The 21434-nt window shown below is 42.6% G+C and overlaps 1 protein-coding gene across 1 annotated transcript in view; it reads left to right on the top strand.

Annotated features, from left to right (window-relative positions):
- Window positions 1-21434, top strand: part of Cfap91 (cilia and flagella associated protein 91) — a 46481-nt gene that overhangs the window by 12247 nt on the left and 12800 nt on the right. Inside the window, exons 7-11 of the mRNA XM_055625145.1 lie at window positions 2799-2976; window positions 4758-4915; window positions 6724-6906; window positions 11985-12127; window positions 20675-20791. Coding sequence (XP_055481120.1) covers window positions 2799-2976; window positions 4758-4915; window positions 6724-6906; window positions 11985-12127; window positions 20675-20791 — 779 coding nt within the window. The remainder of the gene's footprint in view (window positions 1-2798; window positions 2977-4757; window positions 4916-6723; window positions 6907-11984; window positions 12128-20674; window positions 20792-21434) is intronic.

Below are 21434 nucleotides of genomic sequence, written 5' to 3'. Positions count from 1 at the left end.
AAAAAAAAAAAAAAAAAAAAAAAAAAAAAAAAAAAAAAAAAAAAAGACTGGTAACTTCATTGCATGTGCAGTATGCAAACAGAAAAGTTATGGAAAAGATCACAGCGTCCTTTAACAAATGAGATTGTGCCTAATCACTTAGTGAGTAGACATGCCAAGAATTTATAGAGAATATTTAAAATGCTTCTTTAGGCCTATGGAGCTGTGCTAAGGGCAGAAACACACCGTGCTTGAGAATGGAAAACTCATGCTCAAACGGATATGATTGCTCTTGTTAATGAGTTATACCTTCAAGTAACTCTAACCCAGATTTCAGCTCTTAGTCTAACGGCCCCTGTGCGCATTAGCTACTTTTCTCACACAAATGTCCCATCCATTCAGCGTTGGTAAAGCCTGCAGGGCCCACCGAGATTGACGGGAAGCTTTTTTATGTGAGAGGGAGTGAGGAAGCTGTAGACCCAGCAGGAATACCCCCCCCAAGGGTAAATTTGGAAGTTTCCAGAATTAAAACAATCGTATTTTATGTTCTAGCCACCAAACCAGAGCATTTCTGTTAAGAATACCAGAGAATCTCACGCCGGGCACAGTGAGGCCAGGCAGGGATGTTTGCTGCAGCGTTGCTTGGGTTCAAGATGTAGAGTCCACCATCTAAGTGTCCATCTGAGATCTGGGATGCGAGCTTAAACTTAACGAAGTCCTAGCTCTCTCTGTGAGTGTGGTCAAGTGGCCCCACCAAGGAGCAGAGTAAAGAGGAGTTTTAAACAATACATGTGTAATAGCTTTTCAGCTTTTGGCTAAGAGCAAACACGGACTAACACAAGTATCATGCTGTATTTGTGACCATTTTAAAAATTAGTTCGTTTTGATTTCACACAGTTCTCTTTTTTTGTTTTATCCCTGAATCAAGTCTGGCTTCCAATTCATGCATTGTTAGGGGCTTTAGCTCGATGCATACCTCCACTTCATGCCGCTTGCTTCAGCTTTTAGCCCCTTGGTCTCTCTATTTGTAAAATAGGAATCTTCATGTTTCTAAAGCAGAGATTTGTTGAGGAGAAAGTGAATCTGAACAGTGCTTGCTCTACTGTAGGTGATTAAACGTGTAACTTATCATAGACATGTGAAGCTTGACAGACTCACAAAATGCCAAGATGGGGACGAGTGCTCTAAGCCCCTTCTGTGTTTACCTTGGGAGAGAGAAGAGAAGAACAAGCCTCCATATGATGATTACAAGAATCATTAACTTTATTTTTAATTTTTAAATGTTTTTCATTAGAAAAGGTAAAGACATTTGATATATAACACAGCTGTCAAGTATGGCTATTTATGGTATTTTCATACTTTTTGTATCTAAATTACTAAGCAAAACTCTACACAAATACTATATTGATATATCTGTCTAGGTTTTCATATCTGTTAAACATGGGATTATTAATTTCTTTTTAAGCTGTTATCTTTTATTTTTTAAGAACATATTTGCCTTTGATTTAAGAGAGATCATAATTATGTAGTTGTGTTTGTGTGTGTGTGTGTGTGTGTGTGTGCGCACATGAGTGCAGTACCTGTGGAAGCCAGAAGAGGGCATTGGATTCCTCAGTACTGGAGTTACAGGCAGCTGTGAGCCGCCTGATGTAGGTGCTGGGGCCCAAATTCTGAGTCCTCTGCAAGAACAGCATGCGGTCTTAACTACTGAGCCATCTTTCCAGGCTCTGCTCATTTCTTTAAACTTATATATTTCTTTGTACATTAAATAAATTGACAATATTTCCACTGATGAGTAAACAAAAGGCCTGGAACAAATAGAACAGAAAATTAAGAAGTGGCTTATTATATGTGATAGAAACATTTTTTTTTCTTTAGACTTCTGTGTATAATTATTTTTAAAAAGAAAATATATATATACCTATTGACACCTATCTCCTTTAGTAGTTTTCAGTCCTAGGAAGATGGTGTACCAAGCTCATGCTGCCTTTGGATCTGCTAGCCATCAAATGTGCACGGGTTCCCAAATCCTGTGCCAGAGAAGGACAAGTTGAGCTAGGTCTCAGCTTGCATCTCTGAGCTGGTCAGGAGCCGTAATCATAGCTACATAAGCGTTTGACCTCTTAAAGGTGGAAGTGAAGCACTGTCCTGGATTGCATACCCACTATAAGGGACACAATGCAAAGATTATCAGCTAATGCTTATATGTCACCTGTTCCTTTGAAAAAGTATATGTCTCCTTTTAACTTTCATTCAACAAAGCCCCATCGCTGACATACTTCTTCCTCTTCATTTCATTTAGAAATTTCATTTTTTTAAGCATGTGGGCATTTCGCCTGCCTGTATGTCTGTGCACTGCTTGTGTGCCGTCCTCACAGAGGCCGGAAGAAGATGTCAGGTTCTCTGGGACTGGAGTTACAGATGGTTGTGAGCCACCATGTGGGTGCTGAACCTAGAAGATCAGCCAGTGCTCATAACCACTGAACCATCTCTCCAGCCCCATCTTTGCATTTTAAATATGGGCTTGTCCATTACAGGACATTCTAAGGTATGGTCATTAGGTGGTCACTGAATATTTCCCTTGTACTTTCCTTGAACGTGTACGCAGCTAAAACAACTTCCACCTCAGTAAGAGGAGGCACGAAGGCCCCAGGTAACACTGGTTTGGAAGCGGTCAGGGAGCCCTTGCCGGTGCCATTATGCTGGTACCCTAATCCTTGGATTTAGAGTTGGGGGAGGCGTGGAAGGAGCAGGAGGAAGGTGGGTAACGGTGGCCTGCGGGTTTGCCCTGTGTCCCTGAGCTGTGACACCCCCTGCAGGCCGAGGTCTCCCAGCAGGACTAGCCGAGGTGGAGATGATAGAGCGGGCCCGGGAGAAGAGAGCATGGGAAGCCACTCTGCCCCCACTGAGCGACAGCTTACAGACTGAGAAGAGGAGGAAAATGATGAACGCCATGGAGCAGAAGGAGTGGGCCTTCCGAGAAGGCGAGATTGAAAAGTAGGTTCTCTGTCCCCTGGATAGCCATTCAGGGGTTGGTGAGAACAGCGTTCATGCCTTATTATTATTATATTTATTTATCTAGGTTTTTTGACATGGTGTTTCTCTGTGTATTCCTGGCTGTCCTAGAACTCACTCTGTAGACCAGGCTGTCCTCAAACTCAGAGATCCACCTGCCTCTGCCTCCCAAGTGCTGGGATTAAAGACATGCACCACCACCAGCTGGCCACTTTATTTCTATTTTTAATCTGGAAGTATCCCACCCCACCAAATATCTGTGTTTAAAAACAACCCCCAACCTTTGCAGATATGAAATTGGCCTTCTAGTCCTTTTGGGAGCAGTCACCCACTCCTGATCTGGCACAAGAGCTCTGTGAAGCCTAACATGAAACCCAAGAACAAAACAACTGTTTCGGGACTTGTCCTGACTGTCACAAAGTCCCAAGGATTTCTACAGAGCCTCTTAGTGATACTCCCTCTCCCCTATCCCCCCCCCCCCGCTTCATTCCCAGAATCACCATGGCTAGGCAGCAGGTCCCTCTATGTCTCACAAAACAGCCTCCGAGCCAGCCCTCTCATTCCCACTCTCCAAGATTCACAGGAAACTTGAGTTCGAGCCGGAGCTGATGGAACACTTCCCACTGGAAAGGCAAACTGTGGAGGTTTTGTGAAGAGATGAGCCCATACAGCAGTGTGCATGAATGATGCCAGGTCTAGGGACCTTTTCAGTTTTCATTCCTTTTACCTGGTGGTGGTGGTGATGAGGAGGAGGATAATGATGATGATTGTTACTATTATGTTATACCACATAAGGCCATTTTCAGCAAGAGTGTAGTGTGAGTTGAGCACCTTTCTCCTGATGTGTCTTTGGTCATGAGGCTCTTGTTGATGTCTAGAAATGGTGAGACGCTGTTAGGACCAAAGACTCCTTAACAAGCATGCAGGGAAGGTGCTCACTGAGGCTGAGCTTTGTTCTAGTTTGTCCTGAGGTCTGTACTGTTCTGCCATGCTATGTACAGTTTTGGTAAAATAAATAAATAAGTAAATAAATAATTAAAAAAAAAAAGCTAGCAATTCACTGGAAAACAGTGTGTGTGGCAAGAGGACTCAGTGTACTCTGGTCCGTAGACATTGAAATGATTGCCTCTTTGGAGAGGAATGTGTCCTGTTAGAAGGCATTAAAGCATTTAGAATGTTTATGACTAGTTCACAGTGTTATTTCTAAAGTTTATTGTAAGAATTTACAGCCATGCTATGTTGGTGGCGCCCTCATACACCTCATATTGGTATAAAGGCTGCTCTGGAGGCTTAGGCCTGTAGTGTCAGCCCTCAGCAGGCTGAGGCAGGAGGATCAGGAGCTCAAGGACACCCATGACTGCATGCTGAGTTTTGAGGAAGCTTAATGACTGAGTTCCTACCGTCTACCCACAGCAGCCCCGTCTCAATACCCCTTACTGGTGTTCTTCACTCCTCTTCTGTTAACCTAGAACTGTCCACAAACCCTTGTTCTTTAGGTTCAGCTGCTTAGAGAGTTCATCTCCATCACCCTCTGTCTGCTCTCTCTCTGCTCTCCGTCTTCCGGACCTCGGACATGCACGCACCCCCTTTCCCACGCTCCCACTGCACAGGGATCTGCCACTGGCCTGTCCTCCCCTGCATTTCAACTCACTTGTCGCATTTTTGCCACAGTGGTGTTTTTCCAGCACACAGATGGGATGCTCACAGAGCCTGTTCTGGCTTTCCCAGGTCGAGGTAGCTAATGGTCTCTGATCTACCCCAAGACTGCAGGATATGCGTCTTGAGGTCTTGAAGCAGTTGCTGAAGAGACGCGAGGACAACCAGAATGAGCTGGACCTGACTCATCTGAACGCCCAGTGGTGTAAACTCCAGGGAAAGAAGGAGGCTAGAATTGCACAGATCCAGCGGACACACATAGCAAGTAATATGTGGCATGAGCCGGCCAGGGAGGGGACCGGGCTTTGAGGCTTTGATCAAGCCTGGCTAAACTAGGATGAAATTCTGATTTGGTCCCGCTGTATTGCATAGGCAAGTGAGAGGAGTTATTTTCGAAAGGTGGACATTGGAGGAAAATGGCTAAGAAAGTCACGTGACCATGTTCTAACAGGAGTCAAGTTACTGCCCAACCTCACATATGTCAGCGTTTGATATTAGGTTCCTCACATTCATAACCCAAGGCTCTGGTTAGAAAGCTTGCTGGTTAACTTTAAAAAAAAAATTCTAGCCCCTAAATATAATATTTTAGTCATTCTTTTTCCTAATTGCTTCTCTCCAAGAAATTTTTAATGTCACAGATATGTATGTTTATATATCCTGCAATTATACATTTTTTATTTTATGCATAAAAACGAGAAACACTCACTTTCCTATTTAGTCAGGGCAGGACTGAGAATAATTACATCAGAGACTGAGGAGATGCCTTGGTGCATAAGCACACTTGCTCCACCAGCACAAAGATACGAGTTCAGAGCCCAGCACCCGTGTGAAAAGCCAGGTGTGGCCATGCGTGCCCGTCACCCCAGTGCAATGGAGGGTGGGATTGCTGGGGCTGGCTGGCCGGCCCACACATCCGAAACAGCAAGCTCCGAGTTGACTGGGAGGCCCCGTCTCAAGGGAATAAACTAAGAGGAACACACAGTGTCCTCCTCTGCCCTGCGCACAGGTACACCCCTCCCCACACCCTCCCACACACATGCATTCTGTGTCTCACACTCACCTTCGCAGACACACTTAAAATAGAATTAATTTGTTTGTGTGTGTGTTTGTTTTAAACATTGCATGACCTTTTAAGAGTGCTGATCCTGGTAAGCTGCTGCACCCCAGCGGAAGGCCACACACCCAAGAATATACAGATAACACAAACTGGACGTGATGAGTGAAACAAACAAACAAACCAAACCAAAAGAGGACATTGAGTTGGGTGGGTAAGACAGTGGGGGTGGGTCTTGGAGGGTTGAGAAGGGGGTGAACATAATCAAGCCACACTCTACTAAATTCTCAAACATCTAATTTAAAAAAAATTTTTTTAAACCAATAATGAAAGCTTTCCAACAGACTCAAATTTGTGAAAAAATATCAAGAACTATATTGCCAGTGCTCTCACACTAGCAGTTGATAAGCACTCTAACAAATAATCACACTTTTAAAAATCACTGAAAATTGTTTTTATTTTTTCAGGAGAAGTAAATCAATTCAAAAAATCACATTCCTACTTAAAATTCTTCTTAGTGAACCCAGCCTTGACTTTTGTTTTAGCTCTTACTAGCTAGCTGTCGGCTGTCTATTTCAATATGGTTGGCATTTTTCCTCTTCATTACACAGTACAGCGAGTGCTGGATTTGACCACCTTTTACAGATACACAACCAAGTGCAGGCTGTTTTACTAAATCCTAACACTCAAAGCCACACAAAAAAAGACCTGCAGATGAACTGCGAACAGCGGGTGCAAGGCAGCCACAGCTCTGGCACTCCTACAGCACGACTCCTCACTATTGTGGTAGGATGGAGAGAGAGAGAGAGAGAGAGAGAGAGAGAGAGAGAGAGAGAGAGAGAGAGAGAGAGAGAGATTCTACGCTGAGGACAGCAGCTGATTCAGCCTCTGCCACCATTGCCTGTCGGCCCAGCGTCTTCCTGATGAGTCTAGCCTGAGCCGCTTTCCCGTTCTGCGTTCTGCGGCTGTAGTTGAGAGCGCCATCTGGGGGAGAAACCTGACAGTACCTTTTATTTCAGCCATGAGGACTCTTGCCAGGAAAAGAAGGAACGTGGAAGGGAAGCTGCAGCGGAGGGACATCATCAAGGATTATGCCAATTTTGCGTCCCAGGTCTACGGACCTTTGTCTCGCCTTGGCCGTTTCCCGGACAATAACTCAGAGGAGTTTGTAGTCAGAAACCACTATCTCAACACATATGAAGGTAAAAAGAAAAAAAAAAAAAATCTGTTTAGTTGGAGGCTTAGTAGAAGAAATCCATGTTCAGTACATATTAGAATAAAGGTAAGCAAAAGAATATTTGAAAAAGCATCAGTGGAAAGTTTCATTTGCTGGTCAGTAAAGGTTCATACGAAGCAGTAAAAACTCAGACTCAAAGAAAAGAAACACCCTGGAGAACATATATATTTTATATATGCGTATATGTATATATACATAGATATATATTATATGCATATATATTTATTCTATCAAGGTGGTGAAATATTTTTTTAAAAAGTTTTTATTTCAATTTATTCACTTTTAAAATTTATTTTTCTTTTTATTACAGTTTATTCACTTTGTATCCCCCTGTAGCTCCCTCCCTCCCTCTTCCCCACCTGTGCCCCTCCCCCAGTGCACTGATAGGGGAGGTCCTCCTCTCTTTCCTTCTGATCCTAGTCTATCAGGTCTCATCAGGAGTGGCTGCATCGTCTTCCTCTGTGGCCTGGTAAGGCTGCTTCCCCCCTCAGGGGGAGGTGATCAAAGAGCCAGCCAGTTCATGTCAGAGATAGTCCCTGTCCCCATTACTATTGGAACCCACTTGGACACTGAAATACCATAGGCTACCTCTGTGCAGGGGTTCCAGGCCATCTCCATGAGTGGTCCTTGGCTGGAGTATCAGTTTCAGAAAAGACCCCTGTGCCCAAACTTTTTGGATCTGTTGCTCTTCTTGTGGAGCTCCTGTCCTCTCCAGGTCTTATTATCTCCCACTTCTTTCATAAGATTACTTGCACTCTGCCCAAAGTTTGGCTATGAGTGTCAGCATCTGCCTCAATACCCTGCAGGGTGGGGCCTTTCAGAGGCCCTCTGTGGTAGGCTCTTGTCCTGTTCCCTGTTTTCTCCCTCCTCCGATGTCCATCCTCTTTGCCTTTCTGAGTGAGGACTGATCATCTTAGCCAGAGCCCTCCTTCTTGATTAGCTTTCTTAGGTGTACAGATTTTAGTATGTTTATCCTCTATTATATGTCTAAAATCCACTTATGAGTGAGTATATACCCTTTGTGTCTTTCTGCTTCTGGGATAGCTCACTCAGGATGATCTTTTCCAGTTCCTACCATTTACCTGCAAATTTCATGATTTCCTTGTTTTTTATTGCTGAGTAATATTCCGTTGTGTAGATGTACCACAACTTTTGTATCCATTCCTCAACTGAGGGGCATCTGGGCTGTTTCCAGCTTCTGGCTATTTCAAATAAAACTGCTATAAACATGGTTTAGCAGATGTTCTTGTTGTATACTTGAGCATCTTTTGGATATATGCCTAGGAGTGGTATAGATGGATCTTGAGGAAGTACTATTCTGAATTGTCTGAGAAAGCGCAAGATTGATTTCCAAAGTGGTTGTACAAATTTACATTCCCACCAGCAGTGGAGAAGGGTTCCCCTTTCTCCACATCCTCTTCAGCATGTGTTGTCACTTGAGTTTTTGATCTTACTCATTCTGATGGGTGTAAGGTGAAATCTTAGGGTTGTTTTGATTTGTATTTCCCTGATGACTAAGGATGTTGAACATTTCTTTAAGTGTCTCTTTGCTATTCGATATTCCTTTATTGAGAATTCTATGTTTAGCTCTGTACCCCATTTTTAATTGGATTACTTGTTGTGTTGCTGTTTAACTTGAGTTCTTTATATATTCTGGATATTAGCCCTCTGTCAGATAAAGGGTTGGTGAATATCTTTCCCAATCTATAGGCAGTTGTTTTGTTTTGACAACAGTGTCCTTTGCTATACAGAAGCTTTTCAATTTCATGAGGTCCCATTTATTGATTGTTGCTCTTAGAGCCTGTGCTGTTGGTGTTCTGTTCAGGAAGTTGTCTCCTGTGCCATTGAGTTCAAGGCTCTTCCCCACTTTTTCTTCTAACAGGTTTAGTGTGTCTGGTTTTACGTTAAGGACTTTGATCCACTTGGACTTTAAATCTTTTATTGTAGAGGATTGTTTTAGCAATTCTGGGTTTCTTGTTATTCCATATGAGGTTGAGATTTTTTCTTTCATTTGATGGGAATTGCATTGAATCTTTAGATTGCTTTTGGTAAGATAGCCATTTTTACTATGTTAATCCTGCCAAGCCATGAACATGGGAGATCTTTTCATCTTCTGATATCTTCTTCTAATTCTTAAGAGACTTGGAATTTTTTTCATACAAGTCTTTGACTTGCTTGGTTAGGGTCACACTAAAGTACTTTATGTCCTTTGTGGCTATTGTGAATGGTGTTGTTTCCCTATTTCTTTCTCAGTCCTTTTGTCTTTTGTATACAGGAGGGCTACTGATTTTTTTTAGTTAATTTTGTATGCAGCCACTTTGCTGAAGGTGTTTATCAGCTGTAGGAGTTCCCTGGTAGAATTTTTGAGGTCACTCAGGTATACTATCATATCATCTGCAAATAGTGATACTTTGACTTCTTCCCTTCCAATTTGTATATCCCTGATCTCCTTTAATTGTGTTATTGCTCTTTAAAGAGATATGGAGAGAGTGGGCAGTCTTGCCTTGTCCATGATTTCAGTGGGATTGATTTATGTTTTTCTCCGTTCAGTTTGATGTTGGCTATAGGCTTGCTGTATATCGCCTTTACTATGTTTAGATATGTGCCTTGTATCCCTGATCTCTCCAATACTTTAAACATTAATGGATGTTGGATTTTGTCAAATGCTTTTTCAGCATCTAAGGAGATTATCATGTGATTGTTTTTCTTTCAGTTTGTTTATATGGTGGATCACATTGATGGATTTCCGTATATTGAACCACTCCTGCATACCTGGGATGAAGCTTACTTGGTCATAGTGGACGATATCTTTGATGTGTTCTTGTATTTGGTTTGCAAGTATTTTGTTGAGTATTTCTGCATCAATGCTCATAAGGGAGATTGGCCTGAAATTCTCTTTCTTTGTTGGGTCTTTGTGAGGTTTAGGTACCAAGGTGACTGTGGCTTCATAGAATGAGTTTGGTAGTGTTCTTTCTGTTTCTATTTTGTGGAATAGTTTGAAGAGTATTGGTGCTAGCTCTTCTTTGAAGATCTGGTAGAATTCTGTGCTGAAACCATCTGGCCTGGAGTTTTTTTTGGATGGGAGACTTTTGATGACCACTTCTATTTCCTTAGGGAATGTAGGACTATTCAATTGATTTACCTTGTCTTGATTCAGCTTTGGTAAGTGGAATCAATTAAGAAAATTGTCCATTTCATTTAGATTTTCAAATTCTGTGGTGTACAGACTTTTGAAGTAAGTCCTAATGATTGTTTGGATTTGCTCAGTGTCTGTTGTTATGTCCCCCTTTTTATTTCTGATTTTGTCTCTCAGCCTTTTAGTTATTTTGGCTAAGGGTTTGTCTATCTTGTTGATTTTCTCAAAGAATCAGCTCTTGGTTTCATTGATTCTTTGAATTGTTTTATTTGTTTCTAATTTATTGATTTAGCCCTGAGTTTGATTATTTCCATCCATCTACTCCTCTTTGGTGTGTCTGCTTCTTTTTTTCTCTAGGGCTTTTAGGTGAGCCATTAAGTTGTTTGAATGAGATGTTTCAAATTTCTTCTTTTTAAAAATGATTTATTTCTTTTTCTTATTTTATGTACATTGGTATTCTGCCTGCTTGTATGAGGGTGTCAGATACCCTGGAACTGGAGTTATAGACAGTTGTGAGCTGCCATGTGGGTGCTGGAAATTGAACATGTGTACTCTGGAAGAGCAGCCAATGCTCCTAACCACTGAGACGTCTTTCCAGGCTCGAATTTCTTGAAGGCATTTAGTGCTATGAACTTTCCTCTTAGCACTGCTTTCATCATGTCCCATAAATTTGGGTATGTTGTGCCTTCATTTTCATTGAATTCTAGGAAGTCTTTTATTTCTTTATTTCTTCCCTGACCCGGCTGTCATTGAGTAGCAAATTGTTCAGTTTCCATGTGTGTGTAGGCTTTTTGCTATTTTCATTGTTGTTGAGGTCCAGCTTTAGTCCATGATGATCAGATAGGATACAAGGGATTATTTCAATCTTCTTGTATCTGTTGAGGCTCGCTTTGTGACCAACTATATGGTCTATTTTGGAGAAGGTTCCATGAGGTGCTGAGAAGAAGGTAAATTCTTTTGTGTTTGGGTGAAAGGTTCTGTAGATGTCTGTTAGGTCCATTTTATTAATGACCTGTGTTAGAGTTATTGTTTCTCTGTTTAATTTCTGTTTTGTTGATCTGTCCTTTGTTGAGAGTGGAGTGTTGAAGCCTCCCATTATTAATGTGTGGGGGTCTATGTGTGGTTTAAGTTTTATTAATGTTTCTTTTACAAATGTGGGTGCCCTTGTATTTCGGGTATAGATGTTCAGGATTGTCCTGTCTTCCTGGTGGAATTTTCCCTTGATGAGTATGAAGTGTCCTTCCCTGTCTTTTTTTTTTTATTATTATTAATTTTGGTTGAAAGTCTATTTTATTAGATATTAGCATGGCTATTCCTGCTTGTTTCCTGGATCCATTTGCTTGGAAAACTGTCTTCCAGCCCTTTACTTTTATGCCAGGTTTATGAAACAAGCAAGATATTTATAATAAAATCAAAGACATTAAAAACCTAGAAGGCACAGCAGCATCACCAGGTAGTCAATTCATGGACAGGCCTGTGCCTTTTATGAAGCTCAAGAGATTTGTTTAAAAATTTAAAAGTTCAGCTCAAAAGCTGAAGCATCATCTGGCCAAGATCATGAGTTAGTGGTTAGACTCTTGACCCCAGAGGCAGCATCTCCGGAGCAAAATACCACTCGTTGGTGAACACCCACCTCAGAACTGGGGTGCTAGCCATCCCGAGGCCTGCTGCTGGTTACTGGCTATACTTCGTGTAGGGCACGTCTCTGTTTCTGAATTGTTTCTGGCTCTGCCACCCAGGTCACTGGGAACGGATGCCAACTCCATGTACTCGATGCTTCATCCTCTTAAAAGATGGCACCTTCCAGCAGCCCACAGACCCAACAGTGCACTCCCAACACGTTAAACGTAACCCCTGGACACTAAAAACAAACAAACAAACAAAAAACCACATGCTTCCTCCCATAGGATTAGTGGAACTGGAATCGTGCCTCCCGGATTTCGTGACACAGCCAAGGATCAAAGCTCCAAAGCCCAAAGTCATTGTCACCAAGTCCGGCTTCCTGAAGAGGATGGCGAGGATGGACTACGAGTTGTTGGAGGTTCACAAGGTATAGAGTTGGGCTCTGAGGACCAGAGGCTTCCTCTCCGGCTTCTACTGAGGAACGCTGCACGCTGAAATGCACCGTGGCTGGGCACCCGAAAGACCACCTGCTTTCTTTCTCCCCTCCAGGCTTCCTCTCTGGGAGGTCCCCCACGGTGCAGTCTGCTTTTATTTTAAGCTATGGCAGACCCTCCGTTGGTTACCTCCCCCTATGCAGAAGTTGCTACTTTCCGAAAGGACTTCTTCCCCTGTGTCTGTAGAGTGTAAACTCTGAAACTATGACGTTTAGCAAATTCCAGTACTAGGAATTGCTTGATGGTAGGAGTTGTAACAGGGCTCTCTCTTTTCTTCCTTTTAAGTCTGCTGTGAGGGCACCAAGAAGAAGAGGTGATGGGACTGGTTCCCTTTTCATCTAGTTTAAAAGTCAGCTAAGCAGGGAAGCTTGATGACCACCAAACGTGGGCATCAGGACCCCGTGGCGGGCTTGTTAAAATGTGCTGCTAGGCTCAGTCCCCAGAGGGCCTGCTCAGTGGGCCTGGGCGAGGCTGTGCAGATGTGGGCACACATGCTGTGTGTGGGATGGGATCCAGAGTTGGACAGGCCTCCTGAAATGACCTGGGAGCATCCTTTCTTCCTTCTCCTCTGAGAAGGACTTAAATGAGACCGAGACAATCTGTCCCTTCCTTGTGGAAGGACAACGAACAAAGCCTCCTCGGAAATCTCCAGGTGCTACTCCAGGAGCCGCGCTTTGGAACCCCTGGTTTATGTCATCCTCCTGTCCACAGATACTTGCTTGCTCCACTGATTTCCATAACACATATGAATCTGTGGGAGTGCCAAATCAGCATGAAAAAAAAAAAATAGGACCCTGGGGACTGGGGAGATGGCAAGCAGGAAGACCCAAGTTCAACCCCCCAGCACCGGGGAGATCCACAGCCTCTCCGGGGTCCTCTTGTCAGCCAGCCTGGTGTTGTCAGCAAGCCCCAGATCCCAGTGAGAGATCATGAGAAAACCAGGGTGCCTGGCTCCAGAGGAACAATGCACAAGTTCGACCTCTGGTTTCTGCACACACCTGCACACACACGCGCATGCACACCTATCTACACGTAAACATGTGAACACAGACACATGCGCTTGGAGGAATCTTGGGACCTTGGGAATGACCACACATGTCTTTCCCCCTCTACGGCATCCCTATCTGCGTGAGCCCATCCTGAGTGCTGTGCTCGCCAGTGTCATTTTCTGTACGGTTTCCCTCTTGTACTTTGTACTGTATTATAGAAACTTCCTTCCCTCCTGACCTGTTATAGCTTTCCACGGTGTGCTCACGTTACGTTCTCCAATGCTCGGCTGTGTTCATCAGAGCACATTTTTATAGCCACTCACCTACCCCGCATCAACGCACGAGCTTTGGTGGAGATACGGCGCTCATTCTAACATGCTGTTGGACCTGGCTTACTAACGTTTTGCTTCTCTGCTCATGGGTGAGATGGTTCTCTTATTTTTCCTAATTTTCCCATGTGTGGGATTGGTACCAGAGCTGGATGGATCTCCTGAAATGGCCTGGAAGCTCACCTTCTTCCTCCTCCTCCTCTGAGAAGGATTTAAACGAGACCGAGACAATCTGTCCCTTTTGTGTAGGACACGAACAAAGCCATCTAGGATTGATATCTTCATGAGAAAAAACTTAACCTGTGCTTCAACTTTATGGCGCATAGAGATTCTTTGCATTCATTTTGGTAAATGATATTGTTTAGAATCTCGTTTTACCTGTTCAGTTTTTTGACATGATCACTGATCATACTGTTTTTTATATTTTGTTTTATATATAATAGTGTACATTTTTTCATTCATAACATTATCTTAACTCTTTTTCTTTATTCTCTTTTTACTGGAGGATTGCTTATTTTCTTGGAACTGTTCTTCCAAAAATGAATTTTCAGGGTTAGATATGTAGTCACATTACTTTCTTCTCTTGTATTTAATATATGACTTTTTTCTTTGAGTTGTTCTCTGATTATTTTCCTAAGCTCTGAGAACTGAATGTGTGGATTATCAATTTTAATCATTCATCAACTTTATGCAAGCATTTTAAACCGAGCATTTCCTTAAAAGCACAGATTCTTGATAAATCAGTTTTGATAGTGATGTTTGTCATTTTTAATTTCTAATATATGAAGATGCCCAACGTGGCTTTGAACCTGTACTTAGTATGTTATAAAATTTCCACATATGTAGAAATTTTAACTCAGTTTCCGGTTACCTTATAGCCTAAGGGCACTGGGATTGGAGGCCAGAGTCACTTCGATACCAACCCTGTGAAGTTAGTCAGTCTCTGGGGTTGAAGGTGTGAATTGAGGCACATCACATTCAGCATGAACCCCTCCGCAGGAAGCAAGGAGAGGGGCAGGGAGAAGAGGGAAAGAGACTGGAATGTGATTGCACTAATTAACAAAAGCCCACCTTCAAGTAAGCATTTGATATTATTATGCCTCCACGATGTGTGGGGCAGGCAGTTTCCAGGTCCCCCTACGTCCCCAGGACATCCCTGTCACTCATCTCCCTGACACGTGTGCTATAAACACGCACTACATTTTTACTCAGTTTTGATTTCTTTGAGATGGGTATCACGTGGGCCATGCAGGCCTCGAATAACTGTGTGGCCGTTGAAGACCACGAACTAAGTCTTTATCCTCCTGCCTCTACTTCCTGAATACAGGGATTATAGGTGTGTGCCACCACACACGTTTTTATTTTTATTGCTTTATAAAATGTTTTTTTTTTTAATCAGTGAGAAAGAAAAGGAAAAGGAAAGCAAAAACAATCAAACAAACAGGAGCCAAAGAGATGGCTCAGCAGGTAAAGGTGCTTGCAGATAAAGCCCGGCAACCTAAGTTCATTCCTCAGAAAGGCTGAAGAGAACTGTTCTAAAGGTAGTCCTCTGACCTCCACAAGGGCACCATGGCACAGGTGTGCGTGCAGACACACACACACACACACACACACACATGATGATGATGATGAATATTTTAAAAATTAAGAAAAAAAGTTTTACTTTTCCCTTTGTTTATTCTTTCTCTGCTACCCTCCATCTTTAGAGACACGTAAGTTCCTGACTCCTGTCGTTTTTCTTCTGCCTTAAGACTCTGATCATTTTCAGCATGGTCTGCTGGTAGTGAGCCCCAGGTTTTGCACCCAGGGTCTTTCTTCTTTACTTTCAGCTGGAGAAAGCGGGTAAAAATTCACATACAATAAAGCCAGCCCCTTAAGGTGTGCAGTCCATGGCTGTTAGCATGTCCGAAAGACTGTGTCGATGCGTCACCATCCGATTCCATCACCCGGGCCCCCTGACAGACCCCATGCCTCTTTCCAGTCACTTCTAGTTCACTCTCATCCCCCAGAAATCTCTGTGCTACTTTCGACTTACGGATTTGTTTGTTCTGAGCAAACATACTGTATAACTGGAGTCGTACAATAAGTGGCATTTGTGACTGGCCGAATTCATCCAGTACAGTGTCCTTGAGGTCCACTCACATTCTAGCACTAGTCCAGGTCTTCACTGTTTTTATGATTCCGTAATATTCCATTGTGTGGATGTACCACATTCCGCTTAGCCACTCATGAGCTGATGAGCATTTCAGTTATTTCTGTTAGTGATATGGACTTCTGTGTTCTAGTCTTGGACAGACATGTTTTGTGCGCTTTAGAACGTATCTCTAGGAGTAGAATTGTAGACCACACAGCAACTGTTTTACTTTTTGATGAGCTGCCTGATTGTTACAAAAGTCACTACACTGTTTGTATCTCAGTGGCAGTGTGGGTGGGTTCCGATTTCTGCACACAAATCTTTTGTCTCTCGCTGTCTGTTTTCTTCCAGCCACCTCAGCAGGAATGAGAGGGTGTCTCCATATGGTTTTGATTTACATTTCCCTGATGATTGATGACATTAAGGATCTTTTAAACTACCTGTTGGTAGTCTGTATATTTTAAAAGGGATGTCTACTTAAATATTTTATCCATTTTGAAAACTAGTTGTCTTTTTGTTACTGAATTTAAGAAAATATTTCAGAGATTATCTTTGAACTTTCCAGACATTGTCCTTCAAAGCACAAAGTTATTTATTTTGGTCTTTTCCTTTAAAAAAAAATCTCTGTCTCTCTTTCTGTCTTTCTCTTTTTGTGTGTGTACACTCACACACATACACACACATATATGTATATACATATCAGTGATACATCTATATCTCTATCTATCTATCCATCATCTATCTATCTATCTATCTATCTATCTATCTATCTATCTATCTATCTATCTATCATCTATCTATCTCAGTGCAATGCTTGAGGAGGCCAGAAGAGAGTGTTAGATTCCTCAGAACTAGAGTTACAGGAGTTTGTAGGTGCTGGTAACCAAACCCTGGGCCTCTTGAAAGAACAGCATAAGTCTTAACCTCTCAGCCATGTCTCCAGCCTGAATCTCGTCACCTTGTACAGAACTCCACCCTGGGCATTTTTTTCTCCCAATGTTTCAACATCTTATTGATTTCAATCTCTGACTGGAAACCTGCTGTCATTCTCATCTTTGTTCTTCTGTAGGAAAAGGTGTTTCTCTCATCCTCTGATGTCTATCAAGATCTTCACTGTTTTGGGCTTTCTTTAATTTAAGGAGTACATACCTGTACTTCTGTCTTTATTTGAGGTGTTTATCTTGTTTGCTGTTCTATAAGTTTCCTAGATCCTTAATGGTGTCTTTGGAGTAATTCTGGAAAGTTTCAGCCATCGCTATTTGAAATACTCCTGTTCTCTTCCATCCCTCCCTTTCCCTCCGCTACTCTCTTTTCAAATCTTCCCCTCCCCTCCCTCCTTTCCTCTCCCCTCTTTTAATCCTCTCCTTTTCTCCCCTCTAGTCTCTTCTTCTTTTCCTCCCCCCTTTTCCTCCTTCTTCTTTTTTCAGATAGGATCCCAATGTTGCCCAGCCTAGCCTCAAACTCACTATGTAGCCAAGGAGGAGTTTGAACTTCTGATCTTCCTGTCTTTGTCTCTTGTGAGCTGGGATCATGGACATGAGCCACCATGCTGGTTTTTATGAGGTGCTGCAGTTGAACCCAGAGCTTCATGCAGGCCTTCTGCCAAGGAATACTCAGCTCTTGCACTCTTTTCTTATGATCTGGTATTCTAACTACACATATGTTATGCCTTTGGCAATTATCTCACAATTGCTGGGTGTTCTGTTTCTGTTGTTTACTCATTACAGTTCACACTGAGAAGCCTTTATTGGCCCTTTTCAAATTACTTGGTTCTTGCTTTGGCTATGTTAAGTTGGTTCTGAGCCTGTTGAAGGCATTTTCTGTTTTTGTTACAGTATTTTGATTTTTCTAACTATGCTTTTGTGGTTCTGTTTTAATATTTTCATCTCTTTGCATTGCTTTCCTGTTCTCGTATGTTTTCTATTTTCCTCCATCAGTTTCTTTAGCACATTAATCAGAGATTTTTTAATTTTATTTTTATTAATTACAGCTTATTCACTTTGTATCCCCCCTGTAGCTCCTTCCCTCCTCCCCTCCCAATCCCACCCTCCATCACTCTTTCCCACCATACCATAATCAGAGATATTTTTAAAAACTTTGATGATTCCAACATGTGCACCTGTGAGTCTTCTTGGTTGGTCCATTTGGATAGACTGTATCCTTTCTTGCCTTTTAGTATCTTTTTCTAGCATATAGCCTAAACTTGAGACCCTGGTGTCTGGTATCAAACAATAACTGAGATAAATAAGCCACATTGTGGCATCCTGTTAATCTTGCCGGGAGCTGGATCACATTTGTTGTCTGATGTTTCTGTAAGTATTGAAGGTTTGCTGTATTTATTGTCCTTGCATCTGTTTCTCCTCTTTGGTTTTTGAGTGAGATGCATTTACATGGAGTCTCCTGGTCTGGAATCTTGGGTTGAAGAGATTCGTCAATTTCAGGTTGTCAGGCAAGCACCTCCCCACATCCTGGGAATCCAGGACTATATGAGAGGAGGGTGAGGAACTGTTCTTTCGAAGCTGCTTCATGAGCTGTGCCATAGAAACCATGGAGGAGAAATACCCAGAGCAGCCTGAAACAATCGCCACAGTATAATATTTTCAGGTCATTTCTTGGTAAGAAATCAGGCTGGAAAAACACATTTTTGATGAACAGATAAATTGGCCCAGCAAGTAAAGGAACTTACCACCTGACCTGACCTATTTGAGTTCAATTCCCAGGACCTACATGGTAGGTCCCGAGAGCCAGCTCCTGAGAATTGTCATTTGATCTACACATACACATGTGTGTGCACACCTACACACAAACCACACACACACTAAACAATTTTCTATTAGAATGTGTATACAGTGAGGCAAAGTTTCACTGTGTACCTCAGGCTAGCTTGGGATTCAGGATCCTCCTGCTTCGGCCTCCCAAGCACTGAGATTATAGGAATGAGCCACCATGACCAGCTTAATTGAATTTTCAAAAAAAAAATTAATGATAATAAAGTGATGTGTGTGTGAGTGTGTGCACGAGTGTGTGCATGTGCACATGTCTGTATGCACATCATGTGTGGGCCACAGGTCGATGTCAGGCATCTTCCTCCGTTGCTAGCCACGTTCTCTGAGACAGTATCCTTCATTGAACCTGTAGGTGGCTGATTTGCCTGGCTGGCCAGCAAGCCCCAGGGGGCCTCCCGCCTCTTCGTCCCCAGGGTCAGGATGGCAGGCACACACTGCTATGTCCGGCTTCTTAAACAGATTCTTTGGCGGCAGACTCAGGTCACACACTTGCTCAGCAAGCACCTTGCTGGCTCGGCCACTTCCCCAGCCCCCTCAGGCAGCCTTTCAAACCCTCTTTCCTTTTGGCGTTAGGGAGTGAACTTGGGCCCTCAGGTATGCCAGACACGCATCTATCGTTGAGCTGCAGCCCGAACCCTAAACTCCCTCCCATGAGTTATAAATACACACAACACACCGTTCCTGCTTTTTCTTAATGTCACGTCCTGAATGTCTCCACCCGTATTAGCAGAACGGCCCTCTTGTTTATTTTCCACTTTGCACGTGGATTGCTGTATGTGGGTTCCCTTAGCAGATATTTAGGCTGTTGATACATTTCCAGCACTAAACTCGGTGCTTCGGAGACTTCGTCTGCACCATTCAGTATACATCTGATGTTCCTAGACACAGAGTTGCTGAGCCGCAACTGAGTGCATTTATCATTTTGATGGGTGTTACCAATTTTTTTAATATAAATGACAGATCTGTTTCAGCCGCGCACACAAGCGGCCGTTTCCTGCGGTATGGCCCAGGGCTTTGAGCCGCCCAGCTGTTGGCACGCCAATATCCGCCCCCTGTTGCGCCTCTACTGTCTCTCCAGAGGTGGCTGCCCAGGCCTGACAGCGAGCCCTGCTGGTTTTGTTTTGGGTGAGCGCAGAGGTTCTATCACCACCACAGTGAGGAGGTGCAAAATTTCAGTTTCACTTTGTACTTCTTTTTTTTTTTTTTTTTTTTTTTTTTTTTTTCACCATTTTCAACTTTTAGCATTGTGTTTTTCTTTAAACACCACTTGCTCGGGTTTTAACGAAAAAGCATAATGTAAAGATGGTTTTATGACGGACATTAATCAAGGTGTAGGCTTTAGATCACTAACTCAAGAACTTCTGGTGTTTTAAAATTTAGAGTATTTTTCCTGATGCCAAACTAGAATTGCTGAAATAAAGCCTATATATAATTTTTTTCTTTCTTTCTTCTTTTTTTTTTTTTTTTTTTTTTTTTTTTTGCTTATGTATAATTTTGATGAGGCTCTTGGAGATACGAAAGAGGGGGGAGAGACATGAAAAAATACAAAGACACACATACTATGTCACCAGGAAATGAGTAGATTTTTAAAATTTACATGCTTCCAGGCAAAAGCAAAGGTCTTTCTCCACCTAGAGACAGATGTTCTCATGTTCTCCAGCTAACCCTGCAACAGCAAAACAGACTGAACATTTAACCTCTCGCCACACAGGATAACCTCCTACTTCTGATATCTACTTAGAACAATAAATCAGTGAGATGTGAAGGCAGGTGCTTGGACCTATGCATGTGTGCAGAACAGAACCTTTCAAAAAATTTTTTTAAATCACACATATCTATTAATACACAACCAGATAGGGGCTGAAGAGATGGCTCAGCAAAGGCCTTGCAAAGGATCTGGGTTTGTTTTGCTGGAGACCAGCCTTCAGCTCCCAGCACCTACATGGTGCTCCCAACCACCTGTGACCCCAGTTCCAGGGGCTTCGGCTCCCACTCCTGACCTTCGAAGGCTTCTGCACACTCAGTGTATATATGTCCACAGTGGATATATGCCATGTTTGTGCAGTGGTTAGTGTACTTTTAGGATCGTCACAGGGAATACAAACACCCCGGCCAGAGCTGTCTCTGCTGCCCTTGAATATAGAGATTCTGAGATTCAGATGTACAGTCTAGCTCTGTCACTGGAGGAGGGTGGGAGAGTAAGAGATGACATTAATAGGACATCAATTGGTGTTCATTTTAGGTACTCCTGGAAAAGAAGAGTAAAGTTATAGAAGAAAAGAAACCTCTGAAGTTCCTGCAAAAGAATCCCATCCCGGAGGCTCGGCTTCCTACCCCCACCTTGGAAATAAGTAGCTTTGTAAGTCTGAAGCCTTTATTTGAAAGGCCAAGTTCAGGAACGCAGGCAGCACATGCTTAGGGTAGCTCGGGTTGAAAACGAATATGAGCTAGTGGTATCAGTGTCTCAAGCCCTGACTTAAAAATCAGTTTTCTCTCCTTTTAAATTTCTTTTAAGATTTATTTATTTATTTTCCTTTTTGTTTTCTGTGTATCTTCGCCTACAATGTGATGGCACCACACACATGCGTTCACCATGGAGGCCAAAAGGGGGCATTAGAGTCTCCCGGAACTGACATTACAGACAGTTGTGGGCTTCTACGTGGGTGCTGGGAATGGAAATCCAGTCTTCTGCGAGAGCGGCCTGCGCCCTTAACCACTGAGCCATCTCTCCACCCACCCACCCCAACTTCCCTCTTAATTTGCAAACACCAAACATCTCACACAAATAATACAAATATAATCCAAGTGAAATCTAAACCCAATCCTTTCAGGAGTAAAAACTCAAAGAATGAAAAGTAGTTATTGGAAGGTAATTAATCCTCATGTATGTAAAAAAAAAAAAAAAAAAGAAAGAAAAAGAAGAAAGAAAGAAAGAAAGAAAGAAAAGAAAGAAAGAAAGAAAGAAAGAAAGAAAGAAAGAAAGAAAGAAAGAAAGAAAGAAA

The sequence above is a fragment of the Psammomys obesus genome, unplaced genomic scaffold, assembly GCF_907164565.1.
Source record: "Psammomys obesus unplaced genomic scaffold, mPsaObe1.curated_primary_1811, whole genome shotgun sequence".
In the NCBI taxonomy this organism is placed as follows: Eukaryota; Metazoa; Chordata; class Mammalia; order Rodentia; family Muridae; genus Psammomys; species Psammomys obesus.
The sequence above is the reverse complement of the archived record's forward strand: the minus strand, read 5'-3'. Positions and strand labels throughout refer to the sequence as shown.